Source organism: Hakea prostrata, chromosome 3 (genome assembly GCF_041222555.1).
Source record: "Hakea prostrata isolate BN-2017 chromosome 3, UWA_Hpros_2, whole genome shotgun sequence".
In the NCBI taxonomy this organism is placed as follows: Eukaryota; Viridiplantae; Streptophyta; class Magnoliopsida; order Proteales; family Proteaceae; genus Hakea; species Hakea prostrata.
The window spans coordinates 20329132-20346666 of record NC_142602.1 but is presented as its reverse complement, the minus strand read 5'-3'; the positions used below and the strand labels follow the sequence as shown (position 1 = coordinate 20346666).

Sequence of the window (17535 nt, the reverse complement as noted above, 5' to 3'; positions counted from 1 at the left end):
TGGATTAAATAGGCTTCAGTTTCAGCTGGTCTCTTATGTATGAGCTTGTCATTGCCTACTGAGAGTTGTTTTAGGTTTAAAAAAAAAAAGGACTTGTTGAAGGATTGTCTTCTCCTCCGAGTATCCAAATCTTATGGCACCTCAGTCCTCTGATTTCCTTTGTTCTTGCAAATCTAATTTCGTGAGGAAGAAATCAACTACATGTTAGTTTTGAACTTATGAAGAACATATTAAACATTACAACACCTTCCACATTTGCACCATACTATTTCTCCATTGACTGTAAGTTTGAGTTCCAGAATAGTCTTCTTTCATGAAGTCAATCCCAGTTCTGATTCTAAACTTATAATAAAATCCTCTCCTTTTCTTGTTTCTTGGATTCTGACTAAAAAGGTATGCCCAGTGCACAATGGGGAGGGTCATGATGCACCCAGGTTTACCTTGCTTCATTGAGAGGCTGCTTCCTGAATCAAGGAGCAACCTTACCCCGTTGCATTAAGGTCCACAGGACCTATTCCATGAAGCAGTTTTCTTGAATTCCTACTCCGACCACAAATTTTCTATCAGCTTCAAAAATAACCATATGGATTTCAGTTCTGCTTCCATGGTAATTGGCCTATACTCTAAACGTTTGTACTCCTCCAACTTTTATTTTTATGCTGATTGTTTTGAAGTTCCATTTCCAGCTGGATTTCTAGTTCTACTCTATATAATATCAGATTTTATTTTTTTAACACAGTTACTACTTTTATTACTATTGTTGAAACCAGTTGGTTTGCTGATTTGTTAATTTTTTTTTTTAAAAAAAAAAAAAAAAAAAATAAAAATAAAAATTGTTTGGTTATTTTTATTTTTAAAAAATTTTATTTAAAAAAAAAAATAATTATAAATTAATAATTTTTGGGTAAGGGGGAGGTCCCACCCCAAAAAACAAAAAAAATATGGGGGAAAAAAAAAAAAAAAAAAAAAGAAAATAAATAAAAAAAAAAGAAACACAAAAAAAAAAAAAAAAAAACCCCCCTTGAAACCAAAAGATGAAAAAACCCGGACCCAAAAAAAAAAGCCCCAAAGTTCTATTTCTAGTTGGATTTCATACTCTTGGAATATCAGATTTGGTTTTCTCATTCAGCTTACTAGTCTTATTTCATTGCTGAAATCAGTTGGTTTTTCAATACTATGTAGACTTGGTTATGGTGTAGTTCCAATAAATGATAAGACATGAGAAAGTCATTTGAGGTGCCACAAATACATTCAAGGAAAGCCTTTAAATGCTCCTGTACGAAGGAGTGACTTAATCCAGATCGTAGGGACTAGAAGAGCTAGGAGTAGAGCTAAGAGAACCTTAGGAGTATTGGTGAGAAAAGATATGCATGGTTTAGGACTTCTATCAACCATGGGCTCAAATAGAGCTGATTGGAAGGCACGTAATTGCTGGGACAAGACTTGTTGTCGCGTAATTCCTGGGTTGAACCCTGTGAGGTCTACCATTCTTGGTCACCACTCAAATTATCTTTCCTATTCCTAGTAAGATGTTCTTTTAACTCCAGATGAGACCATTGGACCAAATTCATATTTTGAGGAACTATTTAGTAAAGTGACCTTCGATCAGATTTTTATTCCCACCAGAGCTGTGATTAGTAATTATTGCAATCCTTCTAATCTGATAATTTTATCTTTGCTGCAATTCTAGTTTTCAACTGAGTTTCCAAACCTAATCTCTTAGGTCTCTAGATACCCATTATGATGTCAGATCATAATGCTAAATTTACAATAAAACATTTTTCACCAGATTCCCAAATGATTCATGAGTGCATAGCACAAAGACACCAAATAGATGAGTTATATTCTTTATACCAAAAAAAGGACTATTCCCGGAGGTATGGATTAGCTGCCAACCTCAAATCCAAAACAAGAGCTCTACTAATTTTGGACAAGCTGCATCATTGGCAAGGACAGCAAGAGCATATGAAACAGAGAAAAATCAGTCAACTTCTAACCTCGCAATGTACTTATCATAGAATTTTCCAGCTTGCTCAAGATCTCCAAGCTCAGTATAACAATCTGCAATTGCACCATAAGCATCGGTGTTACCAGAATCCTCTCCTTCTCGCTCAGAAATTGCCAGAACCATAGAGTGGTATTTTATTGCTTCCCGGAACTTCCCTTGCCTTTGCAGAGATGCCCCTGCAAAAAGCGTCAACATTAATAAAAATAAAAATAAAAATCAGAAAAATGTATCCAAGCATATGTACTTACAAAAGTATACACATTCATATGCATGTATTTGTCGCTATAGGTCATATTGCCATGTTCATGCATATTTATTCAATTTGGGCTGTTCCCAGAATTCAGGAAGGAAAAGTGTCTCAGGTCCTTCACGCCAAAGCCAGGTTATCCATTTGTCATATTAACTGTGTATTACCACAAAGTGCATACTTATCACCTATATTTAAGAGAGTGGCTAACGCTAATATATGGTAGCTTTAAACTCGAAACTTTTCCATCATAGATAATACACAAAGCCCTCACCAACTAAGCCTATACACAAACTAGATGTAACAAATTCGGACAACTGCAATCAGCTTCTTCAAGTTACCAAAGACAACCACATGAATTCTAGACTCTGGATTCTTAATATATTTTTTCTGTACAATTCCAGCAGGAGACCATCCTATGATGTTTTTAGTTGCTTCACTGCAACCTACTACACCAAATAACTTCAAGGAATTAAGTTGGTCTCCATTTTTTGAATTAACATAATTTTACATACAATATGTAATAAGAATGCGGTTGACACACAAATGCATACATAACACTTTGCATTTTTCCAGTTAATTCAATCAATTATCCATAGCCTCCATACCTAAAGCGACACCTTCTCCTATTTCCCTAGAATGTTCAGCCAAGTTCTAACTGCAGCAGTTATCATTAATGAAATGTTTTAAGTTTCTGCATTCTCACTGAAAGGACTGTATCAAGAAAAGGGAAACAAAAATGGAAGAACCCAAAGAAGTAAAGAATTCAAAACTTTGGATTGGTAGGAAACAAGTAGAAGAAAAAGTGATCATTATTTACATTCATTTCTAAATCCACCACCACCACCCCCCTTGCCCCCAAAAAAAAATCATTTACATGGGTACAGGAATTCAAGTCATATCTCCAATTTCCAAGCCTCAGCTTCTATTATTTTCTATTTATAATCATTAATCTCCATGAAAAGATCCAGAAAAGCTTGCCTTGTGAGCATCGGCACCCAAAGCACAATGACTATCTCAAATATATGAAGTTAGATGAATGAATACTATTCTGACAGGTTATTAGCAAAACCTTGATTAGCTTACCAGTACAACATGAAGAAATTCTGTACTACACGAACACCGAAATTAGATATTCCATTACACATCACGTCATACAATGCCAGCATACATTTTTTGTCTGAAAACTGTCCAAGTTCCTTGGTGCATAGGAAGGATCATACAATATTCTTTTTCTCATTGCCCTAAATAAAAACATTAGTTCACAACCAGTCAAATCTTGTCTCCAGGATATTATAAGGTTAAAAGAAAACCCTTGACAACTAAGAACCATGCATGTGTCGTTTTAACAATTTCAACTTCCTCTGAAATGGCCAAACAGCCCCTCTCACAAGATATTTTTTTGGTGCTAATTAAAACAAGTTGAAGAAGACCAACTCAACTTGGCCCAATCCCATATGCTTGGGAACAATGACATGAAATCTATGATATGATTCATGTTTAATATTCTGGTTTTTGCTAAGGTTTTTGCCTGTTTCTGATAAAACCAAGCCCCGCTCCATCTACTTGGGCACACAAGTCAAACCTGAAAAGAACAATACTGTTGAGTATTTCCATTTGGTGCAGAAGTCTGCAAATGCAAATGAAAGTGAGTTTACCAAGCAGGAATTATCTTCTTTTTTTTTGGTAGAACCAAGCAGGAATTATCACACCTGCCTTGAGTCGAATCTTGTTCACTATAATTTTTCAATTTGTTAGTTTGTACCATCATGTTGAGTGAGCATTGTTCTAACAGTCAAGTTGCATACTGCAATCTGTTGATTGTGGGTTCAAAACCTAGAAACAGCTCCTGCAAAACAAGGGGCAAGATATGCTACATAAGCTAAATTTGCCCCCCCCCCACCCCCCGGACCCTGCTGCAGCAGGAGTCTTGTACACTGGGACACTCTTTTTCAGTTTGTTCGATCATAGTGATTGAGACTGTGAGTGCATTCCCCCTCTTCCAATAAGCCAATTGTTATCTTCTAGAGAATCTTTGGATTTGAAAATCAGATGTTTTTCAGTCAATTAAATATATATTGAGTTTAGTAGTTTCAATATTACCTAAGAGCAAGCATATACATACAGAATGCAAAACCAAGGATCTTGAACAGGATATGCCACTAGCCAGCTAAGCTTCCTGGGCTGCTTCTCTCAATTACCTTTTTCTCCAATTGCTTATTCTGAATTTACCAACCAACAAATGAACAATGCTAGCTGGACAGTGTTAAAAAGCAGGATATGCAAGGTGTAAGCCAAAACAGGGGAAGTCCCTCTATTGTGGTTGTATACCAGTGGTACTCTTGCTTTGCTGTTACTTTATCTCTTTATTTCTTTACTAGCCTATAACACCTCTTAGATACTTAAATTACTTTTTGTTTACTTTCCTAGTCTGAATAGGAAAGTCTTAGTCTCCCAATCTATCGCAAGGACTTATAGTCCTTGCCATATTGTAATCTGGAACTTATTTTTAAATACAACAATATACAGGGAAGGCTATACTCATGTCTGTTCTAGAAGCCTTCCCTCTCATCTTTACTTTGATTGCAGGTTTTATACTCTCATATTGTCAGACTAGATTCTTTAAATGATGCAACTGGATAGACTACCCAATTGCAACACAAGGCTTCCTACTCAATTGCAATAAATACATGTGCATAGTGCTCAAATTCATTAAAAACAGACAAGTTAAACATAGAGTCATAGACAACAAGCAAAAAAGTAGGAAACACAGACCCAAGCCTCGAGCAGCTTTTTTCTCCTCTACAGGATCCTTCATACTCTGAGCAAGCTCAAGAGCTGCCTTAAATTCCATAAATGACTTCTCTGGATTTTGGTTTCTCAAGAAATGCTTCCCAGTTTTCAATCGTGAAATCAGCTCCTGCTTTCTCGAATCAACAATTACTTCATCATCTAGAATTCTACCACCAACAGGAGCATAGCTCAAATTGGGGGCATAGGACTCAATCTTTGCTTGCCTTCTCAAGGCTGCATTGATCTGGCGGAGTTGATCATTTAATCGTTTCAATTCCTCTTTCCTCTGCCGTGCAAGCAATCCTGATAAACGAAGTGTTTTTAGTGCAAAATGCTGAAAGAAAACAACATGAATTTGTATCTCCTAGTATTGGGTCCCTCATGGGCTATGTTATCCAACCTCAGACAGAGCTTTACCCATCTCGTACACCATGAAGTAAAAAAAAAAAAAAAAATGCCAGTCCTTAGAGATAGCTCAAATGTTTCTAGGTAATCTTGGATTCTAAGGCAGAAGGATGGCACAAGAGAAAGACTGTACCACCCCTAGCATGATGCTAATTGTGTTAGGCCTTTTACAAGGACCAGCACGCCATCAACATTCCATTTTTCAATCCAATATATACACTCGCATGAATTAAAGCTCCATGGATAGAAAAAAGAGGTGATAGTGAGGTTGCTATTATCTTACCTCCAACTGCAGCCCCTACAAGAGCTACAAAGAGCAGTAGAGGCATGTTGAAGAAAGAGTTTCCAGTCTCACATGTTTCTGCTAAAGCGTCAAAAGGTATAGTCAACATCAAAACAATTGATACAATAATCTTCTCTGCTGATAACCTGAATGATAACATGTGCTGCGACAGACATAATATCAACTAATTGTCAGCACTCAGAAGTCCGTGAGGCAGACAGCATACAAACATCAACATGACAAAATAAAATGCAAGTTTCATACATCAGTTTCCTGCTTTCTTAATAACTTATGGTATGAGGTTTTCTCAAATACAGACTCAGACATGAGATGAGCCATAACGGAAAAAAGAAACCCACAAAATAAATATCAAACGTGGACTATATAACCAAGGTTGATAATACAACAAAATAGGCAAAAACAATGGCCTATGGTTGGATTTGGGAATGTCTGGAGGATCAGAATCAAGGAAATTGAAATTCAGTCCATCAAACCAAGAATGTAGTTAAATAGTTTAAGTTTATTATGCATGATTAGTGAGAGGCTATGGGTGTATTCAAGTTTTCACCAAAATTTTGGAAAGGGCTAGACATCTTATCATATGGTCATCACACTATGTGTCACACCCCGATTTGGCCGAACTGGAATGCAACACTGGGAACACTTACCGGTCTGCTCCCAAACCAAACCAGGATCAAGTTGCCGTATGCACCCATTCGACCACAAGAATCGACCACAACATACTAACAAAGTTAGACCAATAACTGAGGAACCGAAAAGAAATTTGTGTTGTTTCATTTCCATCTAGAAGTCACTGACATGTATTTACATAGCCTCAAGGCTAGAGGGCATCACACAAAAGATAAAACCCCGATACTGTCTCCGAACAAGTGACATGCTTACAACAAAAAGGAAACAACACAAACTCCTCATTCAACACTACTTGTTATGCTCAAACTAGTTGGAACTCATATTTCACGGTGATGTCTACTACAACTAGGTCCAATGTATCCCCGAACACCTCACGTGGCCTATGTAGATCTACAGTAGGCACAAGTGTTGCATACACAGTCATCTCCATGATCAGGAAGAGTGAGATTCCACCAATCCTTGCAACTCGGAATGTGCGGCAATGAGTCCCTAAGCGCGAGGTCGGATGTAGGTGATCGGCATCTTCGGACACTGTAGAATCTATAAAACATACACACACAAAAGTGAGCTCACAGAGCCCAGTAAGGGGAACATCTAATGCGCAAACACAACAATATATCATGATGCACAAATATATGCTCTAGCACACAAATGCCTAAGTCCATGAAGGTTAAGCGCTACTCCAATCACAGTACAATATTCTTCCACCTTGGAATAGTTTCATATCATTCACATAATACCCCAAATATCATCAATATCATCAAGGGCCTCTAATCTTCCATCATAATCACACATTCACAAGAATACCACCAAACCGTTGGATTACTGACATTTCACCCCAAGTCAGCCATATAGTACTCACACATTGGACTACTCGAATTTCACCCTAAGCTACTCACATTTCAACCACATCCCATTGGCTGGCCAACACCTAACCCCCTATCAGCAAGGAAAGTAGCATTGGGATATGCCCTCTAGCCATGCAATCTACTATGATGATTATGCAAGGTCTGAGGTATATTCTGCGTCCTATACCACAATCATACAGCAGACCCTCGTATGTAATATAGAATCATAGCAAAGATGTTGTCCATTTAATTATAATCAATTAATTTCATACCGATCATTATCTGAGTAGTAATGAGTGTAGGAATGCGAAGCATGTCCATAAGTATACATCCATCATGCAATCATACAAGAGTGAGCCATTAATATCCATCTTATATTCCCACCAGAGTGAGTTGTCACACATCCACGGCATCCCTCGCACCATCACCGTTGGGCATGTATATTATCATTTTATTTAATATATGCAAATGCAATAATGTGAAATGACATGCCATACTATGCATGACCTAATTGCATCAGTTCTACACAAAATATATGAATGAAAATATAACCGAAGGAAATAATGCAAAAGATCCATGATGCATGAGGTTCCTATATTCCCACTCACCGATCATTGCTGACTCTTGATTTCAATATGATCCCTCCTTAGAGCTATTTCGATCAATCCAATACTTAACGGTTAGAGATCACTTTTACATGCAACAATCAACTCTTTCTCTTTGTAATCAGGCATCAACGTATCTCCTTTCCTATTACAACTATTTATCGTTGCAGCCTAAGCCTTGGCTTATTAATTTTCCACTAATATTATATGTCATGCAAATATTACTGCCCAATTCTATGTTTTATTATAATATGTATAACCTCCTCACTAACCACCGTCCAATCTCTTCACCTTACACTTGGCCTTCCACGTGGAGCATAATAGTGAGAAGGGAGGCAAGATGTCTCTTCTTTGTGCCACCTCAAGCTTACATATCATTGCAATCCACCTGTAAGTCGCTTCCAATGACACGTAGCTTCTATACATAGTATTCATCAATCCTTGGTCCCACTTAATTACCGCGTGGCTTAGTTATTCTGCGCACCTTTATACTCCTCGAAATATGGTGTCAAAAGTCAATCACTTGATGACCACTCCACTTCTCAGAGCTTGGTTGTTGAATTATCTTTTGGCCACAGTAACATTCCGAGCTCACCTTCCGACCTCTCGACCATCAGCCCTCAGCAGAGTCATTCTTCAGAATGTCTTTGCTATCAATCTGGTGGAGTTGAACCAAGGTTCACCGGTTCGAGTTGGTTTAGGTTAGACCAGAATCTTGAGGTGCAGGTGTTACACTATGTGTTCTTGATATTGCCAATTTCAGGATACAAGTATGAGTGCACATATAGGGTGTGCAATGAATCAGCTCACATGGGAGTTTTGTATGTCACTGCTAGATGATGAGGAACAACATTCTTTTGCTTGTAGAATTCAACTGGCCCCTTGACCAAACAAGTCCATGTCATTGCCACAACAATGAGGAACAACATTCTCATTAGTTCTGGGGACATCAATGGTTGATATCATCATTTGACTATATATTGATGTAATGGGTTCATAGGGTTTGATCATGAACAAGAAAGACACTCAACATGAAATCCACTGCTCTACTGGGCATATCTATGAGAGAGAATTTAGGTGTGTTGATAGATGGATATCCAGATCCAGGAACAGTTTTGTGAGGTGCTAACAAATTGCTGTGAAAATTAACGATATTCTTCAGTAAAAATAAATATTTCAGTTCAATAACTGACTGAATCTCCATAGAAGCATGTGCCCTGGACTGGGATTTGGCAGTAATAAATTCCACGGACTATAATCTATCATGTGAATTGTGCAGTCGATGGACTAATATGCAATCAATTGGATTAATTTGTGAATATACACTTTTTCGGGGATTAGGTACTAACTTATGTAATCCATCTATCACTATAAAGGATATTATAAAACCATTCAGATTAGACAGGATACCCAATGGGACTCCACCTCTTTCCAATTTTGGAAAAAAAAACCTGGGGACCTATTAGCACATCATGGTATTGTCGCAATTTAAAATCACATAGGGATCCCAAACACACTAAAGCCAGGTAGCCCAAATTTAGTGCCTAACCTCACCTATTAGAGAGAAGGAGAGAAGATGTCCATGATTTGGCCATTCCCCACTCCCCCTCCATTGTACTCCCACTCTCTCTCTTAGGTTGTCAAAATTTGTGTTTCTGAAACCTGGATGAGGAAGTGCCAGTCTGATTGTTTACCAATAAATGCAGGGAGTTGCATGAACATGTTCCATGGAGTGCTTAAGTGAGAATTAGCTAGGATCATGTTGAGGAGCTAGACTTGCAATTCAAAAGTAACATGTTTCTTCCCCATTATTAATTGTATGCAAATCTTGAATGCAAGAGAACAGTGTCACAATCCTCCACTGCATCGGGCTCTACCTACCTAACAGAAATCCTGTAAAATTCTTGATGCAAGTCCACATGTAAATGTGGTAGCCAGTCCTCTGTCATGCATTCAGTAGATCAGTTGAATGGCTCAAGATCAAAAAACCATCGTCATTAGAAGAAGATTGTTTAATTTCTCCCTTTCATTAAACCTTGAGCAAGTTTAAGCATGCAAGTATGTTTTTTTACCAAAATTCCAAATCCGGTTTTTCTCAAGCAGCAGGTCATTGCGAAATATTTTGGGATACTTTCATACCTACTAGCTTTTATCTCATCTTTGAATTTTTTTTATTCTTCATAGTTCTTCTAGTTTACCTCTGAGTATCTTTGAATGTGTTCTATTCTCAAATTCTGCAACTATAAATCTTCTGTGATCTGAACTTGTAGTACCTCTATCTATCACTGTTCTCACCACTCATATCTTCCATATTCATTCCCAATGACCCCCCAACAGTTCCAGGGGTTCCAACTAGGCAGAATTTCCATTTGTGCAGAACTTAAAACTGAACGTGCCACCAAGTTGAACAAACCTGAAAGCTTGGTTCCTAATCTGAGGCACTCCTTTGAAACCTTCAAAATTGAACAATTTCAAATAGATCAGTACTGATTTGATCTCAATCTAACACTACATTGAGTCCTAGGCATGATTTTATCACTAGAACCCCAAACCTTTCCTTGCTTAAAAAGTACCTATTTTGTCTTCAACGCTTAATTGTAAGTTTTCTTTTGATCTGTGATAAGGCCCACTGATAGTTGGACTTATCTTTCTCAAATCAGAAAATAGAAAGAGTAATTGCTCATGACAAAGATGAAGAACAGTAAAGTAGCCGAGAGTTGGCTTTCAATTTCATTGCATCACTCTGATTATCATACGTGAACAGAAAGAACTCAGATTCTCTTCACTGATAGTCAGTTCTTGGAATAATAAAATAAACAGAACTAAAATGTAAACCACTACCCCACAAAGACCATTACCCTGCCTGAGAGGCTCCCTCTCCCTGCAAGCTCAGCTTGCTGTTCTCCTTTTTCTCCCCCTCTCTCATCCTTCTCCCCCTCCTCATATATTCCCACCCGCAGCCTTCATAACAAACTCTAACAAACTCCTATTCTCCTATCCAATGTTCTTCTGCCATCCGGACTGTCGTTTCTGCTCCTCTGTCCATAGCAGAGTGGTGGTTGCTGTCCAATAAGGGATTGCCATTTGTCCTCTCCCTTTCCCTTGTTGCGAGTGTTGCTGCATTCTCCCCTGCACCAGCTGCTAGTTTTGCTGCATTCTCCCCTGCACCAGCTGCTAGTGTTGCTGTATTCTCCCCTGCACCAGCTGCTGCTACTGCTGTCCTCCCCTGCTTATTTCTACGTTTGTACACCTGAGTATGAGGAGCTTATCAATCTGAAATTCCAGTGATGGCAGTATCTCCATTACGAAATGGGCTAGGGCCCATAAAATCTTCTATTCCAGGTAATGTATATTTCATCCTTTTCTTCTCATCCTATTTCAGTTGATTTCATCCAAAATGGGTCTTTCATTCCTTGTTCAAAGAAAAAGATTTCTTACTGTCAACATGAAAAGAATTTAAACATATGAACATTCTTTAAGAATCAACCAGAGCTTTGGCAGGCCACATCGCTTGTGCTTAATATCAACAGTTAAGTACAACTCAAGAACATAATATGCTATGCGCATATATATACATGCATCAAAAGGCTCAAAATTTTCACTTCCACCCTCATATATTGAAATAACCAGCAAGTGAAATTATCAACTAAGAATGCAATCTAAGACTAGAACCACAATACCACTGTCTCAGGCAGGATCAAATAGCAAACTCCCAGATAACAAGAAAGAGAAGGTAAAATGTTGATCGGTTGGAGAAGGGGATGATCTCAAATTGGTAACCTTCAGTAAATATGAAAAAGAAGTAATACAATCCTTCAAAGTTCAAATCAGTGACATGCTGAAGCTGCAAATAGGGCCTACACAGAAGGATGAACCCCCAAATTGAACTAGACCAGAACTACAGAAAGAAGAGGTCAGTCAGGCTTTAGGGTTCTTGGGAAATCTTACATTCTCTTGAATCCATGGTGAGGTTATTCCTGCTAGATGGTCCTTGGCATCAATAATATATTGAATATAACTCCAAAATATTGAAGAAAGTAACTTGCTGTAGGAAATCCCAGCCACTTGCAGGAATCTTGGAATCAACCAAGCAGAAATATGGTTCAGAATCAAGAACTAGTAGAAGGAATGGACATCTCACCCTAGGTCTCTTGCCTATCCTATCTGAGGATTTCTCTCATTAATCAAAGTCAAAAAACAGAACTGGACACTAAAAGGGAAGGCCAAACCCAATCTTTAACTAATAAGGTGTATCCTAAGTTGTGTAGGAAAATGAAATAATAAAGAAAACAGACTCAAAATAAGACTGACTAATCTAATGAAGTAAATCTCATTTCCTACTTTCTACCCAAATTTTATGCTTACAGAATTGGTCAATTACAAAAAAAACACAATCAAAGTAATAATACATACATAACCCATCCCAAGGCTTACACCAAAATAAGCCTCTAAGCAGCTTCTCTACATCAGAATGTTTTGCAAGTATATAGCAAACCTAGCGTATAATCACATTAATTCCCCCATCCATCCTACATCATTAAGTCTCATTTAGATTGACGGTCTGCTTCTTGAACAATGATCAGAAAGGGGAAATGTTATGGTGCCATATCATCATAAAAATGAGATAGAACTTTCTTATCTTAATGCACATAAAAGAACTGATAACAAAATAATGATTTGAAAATTGCCAAAACAACCTTAAAATTACCCTTTTATGGGGCCACAGAAGCACTTTTGATTCTGCAGAAATAGGGCCTATTTTGGCAAACCAATATTTTAGGAAACAGGATCATGGAGCGGCTCACCATACCATCCTACCTGATGAGGGAATAAGCTTTCTGCAGTGCCACAGTCATAATCTGGTAGCCTTCTTTGACCAATACTAGAAGTTCCCTCAAACTTAGACATTTGTGAACCATCAGCCCTAGAATGAATGGATTGGAAAGTTGACAATAATTGCCTTGCTTCAAACAATATCTGAATTCTACTAGATGAACTACTAAAGGATGACATAATTTTCTCCCTTCTAAGTGAGAGAAAACCAAGCTTTTCTGATTTCAGCAATGCTTTTACTTCCCATAATTGCTTATAAATCTTTACACCTTGGACATGCACCATATCCTTCATTCCAAGCTGTGCTGTAGAAAATAGAAATAAAGGACAATAAGAAAGATTTGAGCTACAAATGCTGCAACCTACAAATTACCCATGAATAGCTTAAAATATTGCTTATAAATTGTAATCTTATTTGACTCATAAGCAAAGGATTTCTTTTCCAGATGCACAGTTCATATACATAAGTAAAGGTAAGGGGGCAGGAAAAGAGATAATCAGCCTTGGCCCATCAGGTGACTAAAGAGCATGAAGGCAGAAAAGGCGAAATTAAAACGTTAAAAGGACAACACAGAGAAATGATATCATGCAGAGGATGAGATAACTAAGTCTAGCAGCCATGGTACATTAGGTTGGTGGTTGCCTTGGACTTCTCCCTATGTGCAAAAGAAGCAAAGGGAGTTTCTGTTTCAACATACAACCACGAAGAGACTGTTTCTATTTATATATGTACACCCAGGATTAGAGTTCTTCCATCACAATATGTATTCAACCTAGCAAAATATGGATGAAATTCCAGATTGAATGGTGCTCATCCTCATCCATGTTTTGAAATCTCAACTGAGTTTAACAAAAAAAAAAAAAAAAAAAAAAAAAATTTCAACTGAAATGTCAAGAATATTGAGAACTGATTCAGAAACAGAAATAAGATGACGTGCAAATTTTAAAGAGGATTTGCAGATAGTGAAACGATAAAAATCAGAAATATTAAAACCCAATTTCGGATCATCTCATCAATCTTTCAACAATTTCAATCAGGGGGTCAGGAAACATCAGGAAGCCAGATATTCTTTTTTTTTCTTCTTTTACCAAAATCCAAAATCCTTTGTTCAGCAGTTGGTTAAAGGGTTGCTGGTCAATTTTGGAGCATTCCGGTGCAATTTGGTAGTTTTGAGCAACATTTTTGGGCAAATTTTGAATTTGAAGATAAACCCCCTTTCTCCTGCAATATGAACATCCAGGAGAGATTTTTTTTTTATTTTTTCATTTTTCCTTTTTCCTTTCTTTTCTTTTCCTGAGGGGTGGGAGGGAGTTGGTGTTGAGTAGACCGATCATAGGTTGACAAGGCATCGCCAGGATGTTCAGGCACAAATTACTCTATTGGCACCTAAGCATCTCTCTCACAGGGCCTTATTCATTTTCTGGTGTCCCTTTGGCTCCCCCCTCCTCCATTTCCCTCCTTCACTGCCTTAGATCTCCTAGTCGCTTTGACAACTATGAGAGCAACGACCATGAGCCGCTGTGATTCATAAGGAGACACTCAATTTGACCATGTCACTCAAGATGCCAACCATGGTGCACAAGCCCAAAAGCCCCTTGAGAGATCCAACATGCAACCTCAGAGTAGATGACAGGGAAGATGCTCCAGGTACAGAGAACTGAGAAGAGTTGTGGATATGGGGCATGGGTAATTGAGTGCACAATACTTTGCCCCAGAAAGCGCCAATTTCGAAGATGCTGGGTATGGCCAGTATAGCTTTTCTTCGCCATTCCGTATGAGTCTAAGGGTCAGCTGTACCAGCCTCCTAACCATACATGCCTGCTCCACCAAGCAGTCATTGTGGGACACGTATCCCAAGTAATTAATACCCTAGGACCCGTTACCTTGTACATGTTGATGATACCACCAGCAGGACTGCTGTGATGGACTTCTAGAGTTTCTTCAGGCAGAGTATGACTTAGCCATCATATGTGATACAATCAGAGGAACAATTCTGTCAGTCGGAGGGGCACAACTATCTTCCTAGTGGTTTTGACCTTCCTTGAAACTCTATTCGAAACTGACACAGAGCCAGGGTTGTAACGTGTAACTTGTAACACTGAATTACAAGCAGTTGCTAATTTGCAACCCACCACCATGGAGTGATTTGATTTAGACTGTAAGAATTAAACGAGGCAAGGACAGACCTAAAATGACCCTAAGAGAAGTTATGAGGAAAAGCATGCAAAGCTTATGCCTTGTATCAAGTAAGACCTCAAATAGACCTAATTGGAGAGCTAAATCCACATAGCCAGTTAAATAGGATAATGACATGTAGTTGTTTTTGTTGCTATAAAGAGTGTTTAAGAAAATGACAATCATTCTTTTTGAGTTGCTCACTGGATTATTTTTCTCAAGATATTCGGTCTCTGCCTAGACCTGACGAAAAAATTAGGATCACTTATGGGTTCATTGAGCATTATTATGATATAATTCATGGTTTATTAAAAGAGGACACTAGAATTTAAAAATTAAAATGGCCCAAAATCAGAATCTTAAACTTGTCAAACTCATATGGAAGAAAATGAACAGTAAGATTACTATGATGTAGCCCAGAAATAAAGTGGTTTAATTCCTTAAAAATAAGGAAGAAAGCTGAGCACAGACGCTTATACTACTTGACCAAATAAAGCCAGACATCCAAGTCCATTTATAACACTCCAAGCAATTAACAGCCCCACAACATTCGGATAGATGAGAACGCATTATGTAACAGTTCGGCAATCAGTGCTCCTTTCACAGGAAAACAGAAATTGGAGGACGTAAGAAATTTTAACGAGAATAAAGCCAGAGTACAGAGAGCTTGGTTTACCAAAAAAAAAAAAAAAAGAGTACAGAGAGCTTGGAAACAGACCACTGCCACAGTTTACGTGTAAGACCACAGAATCAGCACCCAGTATTGGAAAGAAACCGGAGAATGTGGGTAGTTTAAGGAAAATATCATTTTCTACTTCACGAAAGCACATGAATCAAAGTTGAAAAGGAAAGGAAAACTCAAAACTGGCTAAAACGAAGACATTGTCCCTGTTTAAATTACAGGAGAACGCGTAACCACAAACCAAGAGCCTCGTCATAGCACCACAGGCGAGGTATATCACGGATCGTTGTGGTCTCAAATTCAACAACAAATACAAGATAAATGATAAATACAAAGATTCAGCAAGGTATTTCCAGATAATTTTAAGTGAAATCGAAGAGAGGAATACAGAAACAAGAAACATAACACAGTAACATCGGAACTACTTACCGGCAGCATTGGTTATGGTGAGATTTTGTGCCGGAGAGAGTACCGAATGCCGCTTTGCACCATTAGGATTTGGGGGCGAAGACAGGCAGCAGCAACAGTCGACCACGGCCATCTGGAGTAGAGACAATAGCAAGACTGGAATGAAACTCTTTCAGTGTTATATCTTGTTTATCCGTTTTCGCTTTTATTTCTTTTTCATTGAATACGTTTTCACTTTTATTTCCTTTTCCATTGAAGTCTGGTCTGATCATGTCAGCAATATCAAAACCGATACGGACAAACCGATACCATCAATCACTATTTGGGATGTCAAAGTCCAATTGTGGCCCGTAAGACCGAAACCAGGTCATCTCCACCCGAAAAAGCTTGGATCCTGCGCATTAAATGCGTAAGATCATCAAGCCGAAATTTCAGCCGTAGGATCCGAAATTTCGGTCGAGATAGAAATTTCGACCGAAATTCCGATCCCATCGCCCAAAGTGAATGACTTGATGGTCCTGCGCATTTATTGCACAGAACCCAAGCAAGGTCCATCTCCACCCAACCTGTGGCCTCCATCCATTCACCGGACCAATATCAGGTCCATGATAAATTTCCCTATTCACCCACACTCATATGAGCGTAGAACCCACACCATCCCTACATGACATGGGCAAACACTATGAGTGTGGATGGGTGAAGAGGACCCAACCAGAACACTTAATTCGCTTAGACCCAATATTTATTTATTTATTTTTATGGGATTTGAGAGCTTTATATTAGAGCGTGTTTGGTTACATGAATCCAAAGATTTCAAATCTCTTGTTGCCCCCCGGCCCACGGCCAACCCTCCCGGCCGTCCCCTCCCCCCCGTCCTCCCCCATCTCTGTTCCCCCTTTCCCGTTTTTCCTTTTTGGTGTGGTTGTGCTTGTTTTTTTTGTGTTTCTTTTTTGGGTTTTTTTTTTTCCCTTTCTTTTTCTCTTTTTTTTTCCTTTTTTCTTTTTGTTCCTTTTTTTCTTCCTTTTTTTTCCCCTTGTTTTTGTTGGCTTTTTTGTTGGGTTTTTTGTTCTTTTTCTTTTTGATGTGGGTGTTGGGGCTAAGTAGGTTAGACTTCTTGGTTGTTGTCGACCACTTGCCTTGCAATACATATCTAACAGCCTTTTGCTCGCTCCAATTTGCTCAAACAATAGCATCTCCGGATGGCTAGCGGGCCCGTTGTCTTCCTTTGCCTTCAATCGCGCGTTGCTCATCTCCCTATTCGTGGGTGGTCTTCCAATTTTGCTAGGTGGCTTGGTTCTCCGCCCCTTGGGCCTTAGAGAATGGGATCATCAACCTATTCTTCTGGATCCAAATATCTTGCTCCCCTAGCGGAAAGGGGGTTGTGGTCTCGCTGCCTTTATTGTGTTGGTTCCTCGGTTGCCATAAATGATATAATCTTTAGCGCATCTATGGATCCTATTGGGTGGGTCAACAGCTGGCTTTGGGCTTGGTCCTGGTGCTTATTCTTCATCCTTTGGGGTCACACAGCAGTACCAACAACCATCATGCCTCCAACCGGCTCCCCCCCGCCGCGTCTTAGTCCGTGGATGCCGCTTG

At 38.7% G+C, this 17535-nt stretch overlaps 1 protein-coding gene across 1 annotated transcript; it reads right to left on the bottom strand.

Moving 5' to 3' along the window:
• Positions 1–1073: 1073 nt before the first annotated feature.
• LOC149021468 (protein FLUORESCENT IN BLUE LIGHT, chloroplastic-like) lies at positions 1074–16128 on the bottom strand. The gene is made up of 5 exons (XM_089149698.1): positions 15961–16128; positions 12659–12978; positions 5737–5899; positions 5031–5351; positions 1074–2184 (listed from the first exon to the last, which is right to left on the bottom strand). The coding sequence occupies exons 1-5, from the start codon at positions 16070–16072 to the stop codon at positions 1982–1984; spliced, it is 1119 nt and encodes a 372-aa protein (XP_089005824.1). The 5' UTR covers positions 16073–16128; the 3' UTR covers positions 1074–1981.
• Positions 16129–17535: the final 1407 nt, after the last annotated feature.

Coding starts and splice junctions, on each gene's coding strand:
- LOC149021468 (XM_089149698.1), bottom strand. CDS start 16,072: ATGGCCGTGGTCGACTGTTGCTGCTGCCTGTCTTCGCCCCCAAATCCT. Junction 12,979..15,960: donor CACCATAACCAATGCTGCCG/GTAAGTAGTTCC, acceptor TATTTTCTACAG/CACAGCTTGGAATGAAGGAT. Junction 5,352..5,736: donor TGTAGGGGCTGCAGTTGGAG/GTAAGATAATAG, acceptor TTCGTTTATCAG/GATTGCTTGCACGGCAGAGG.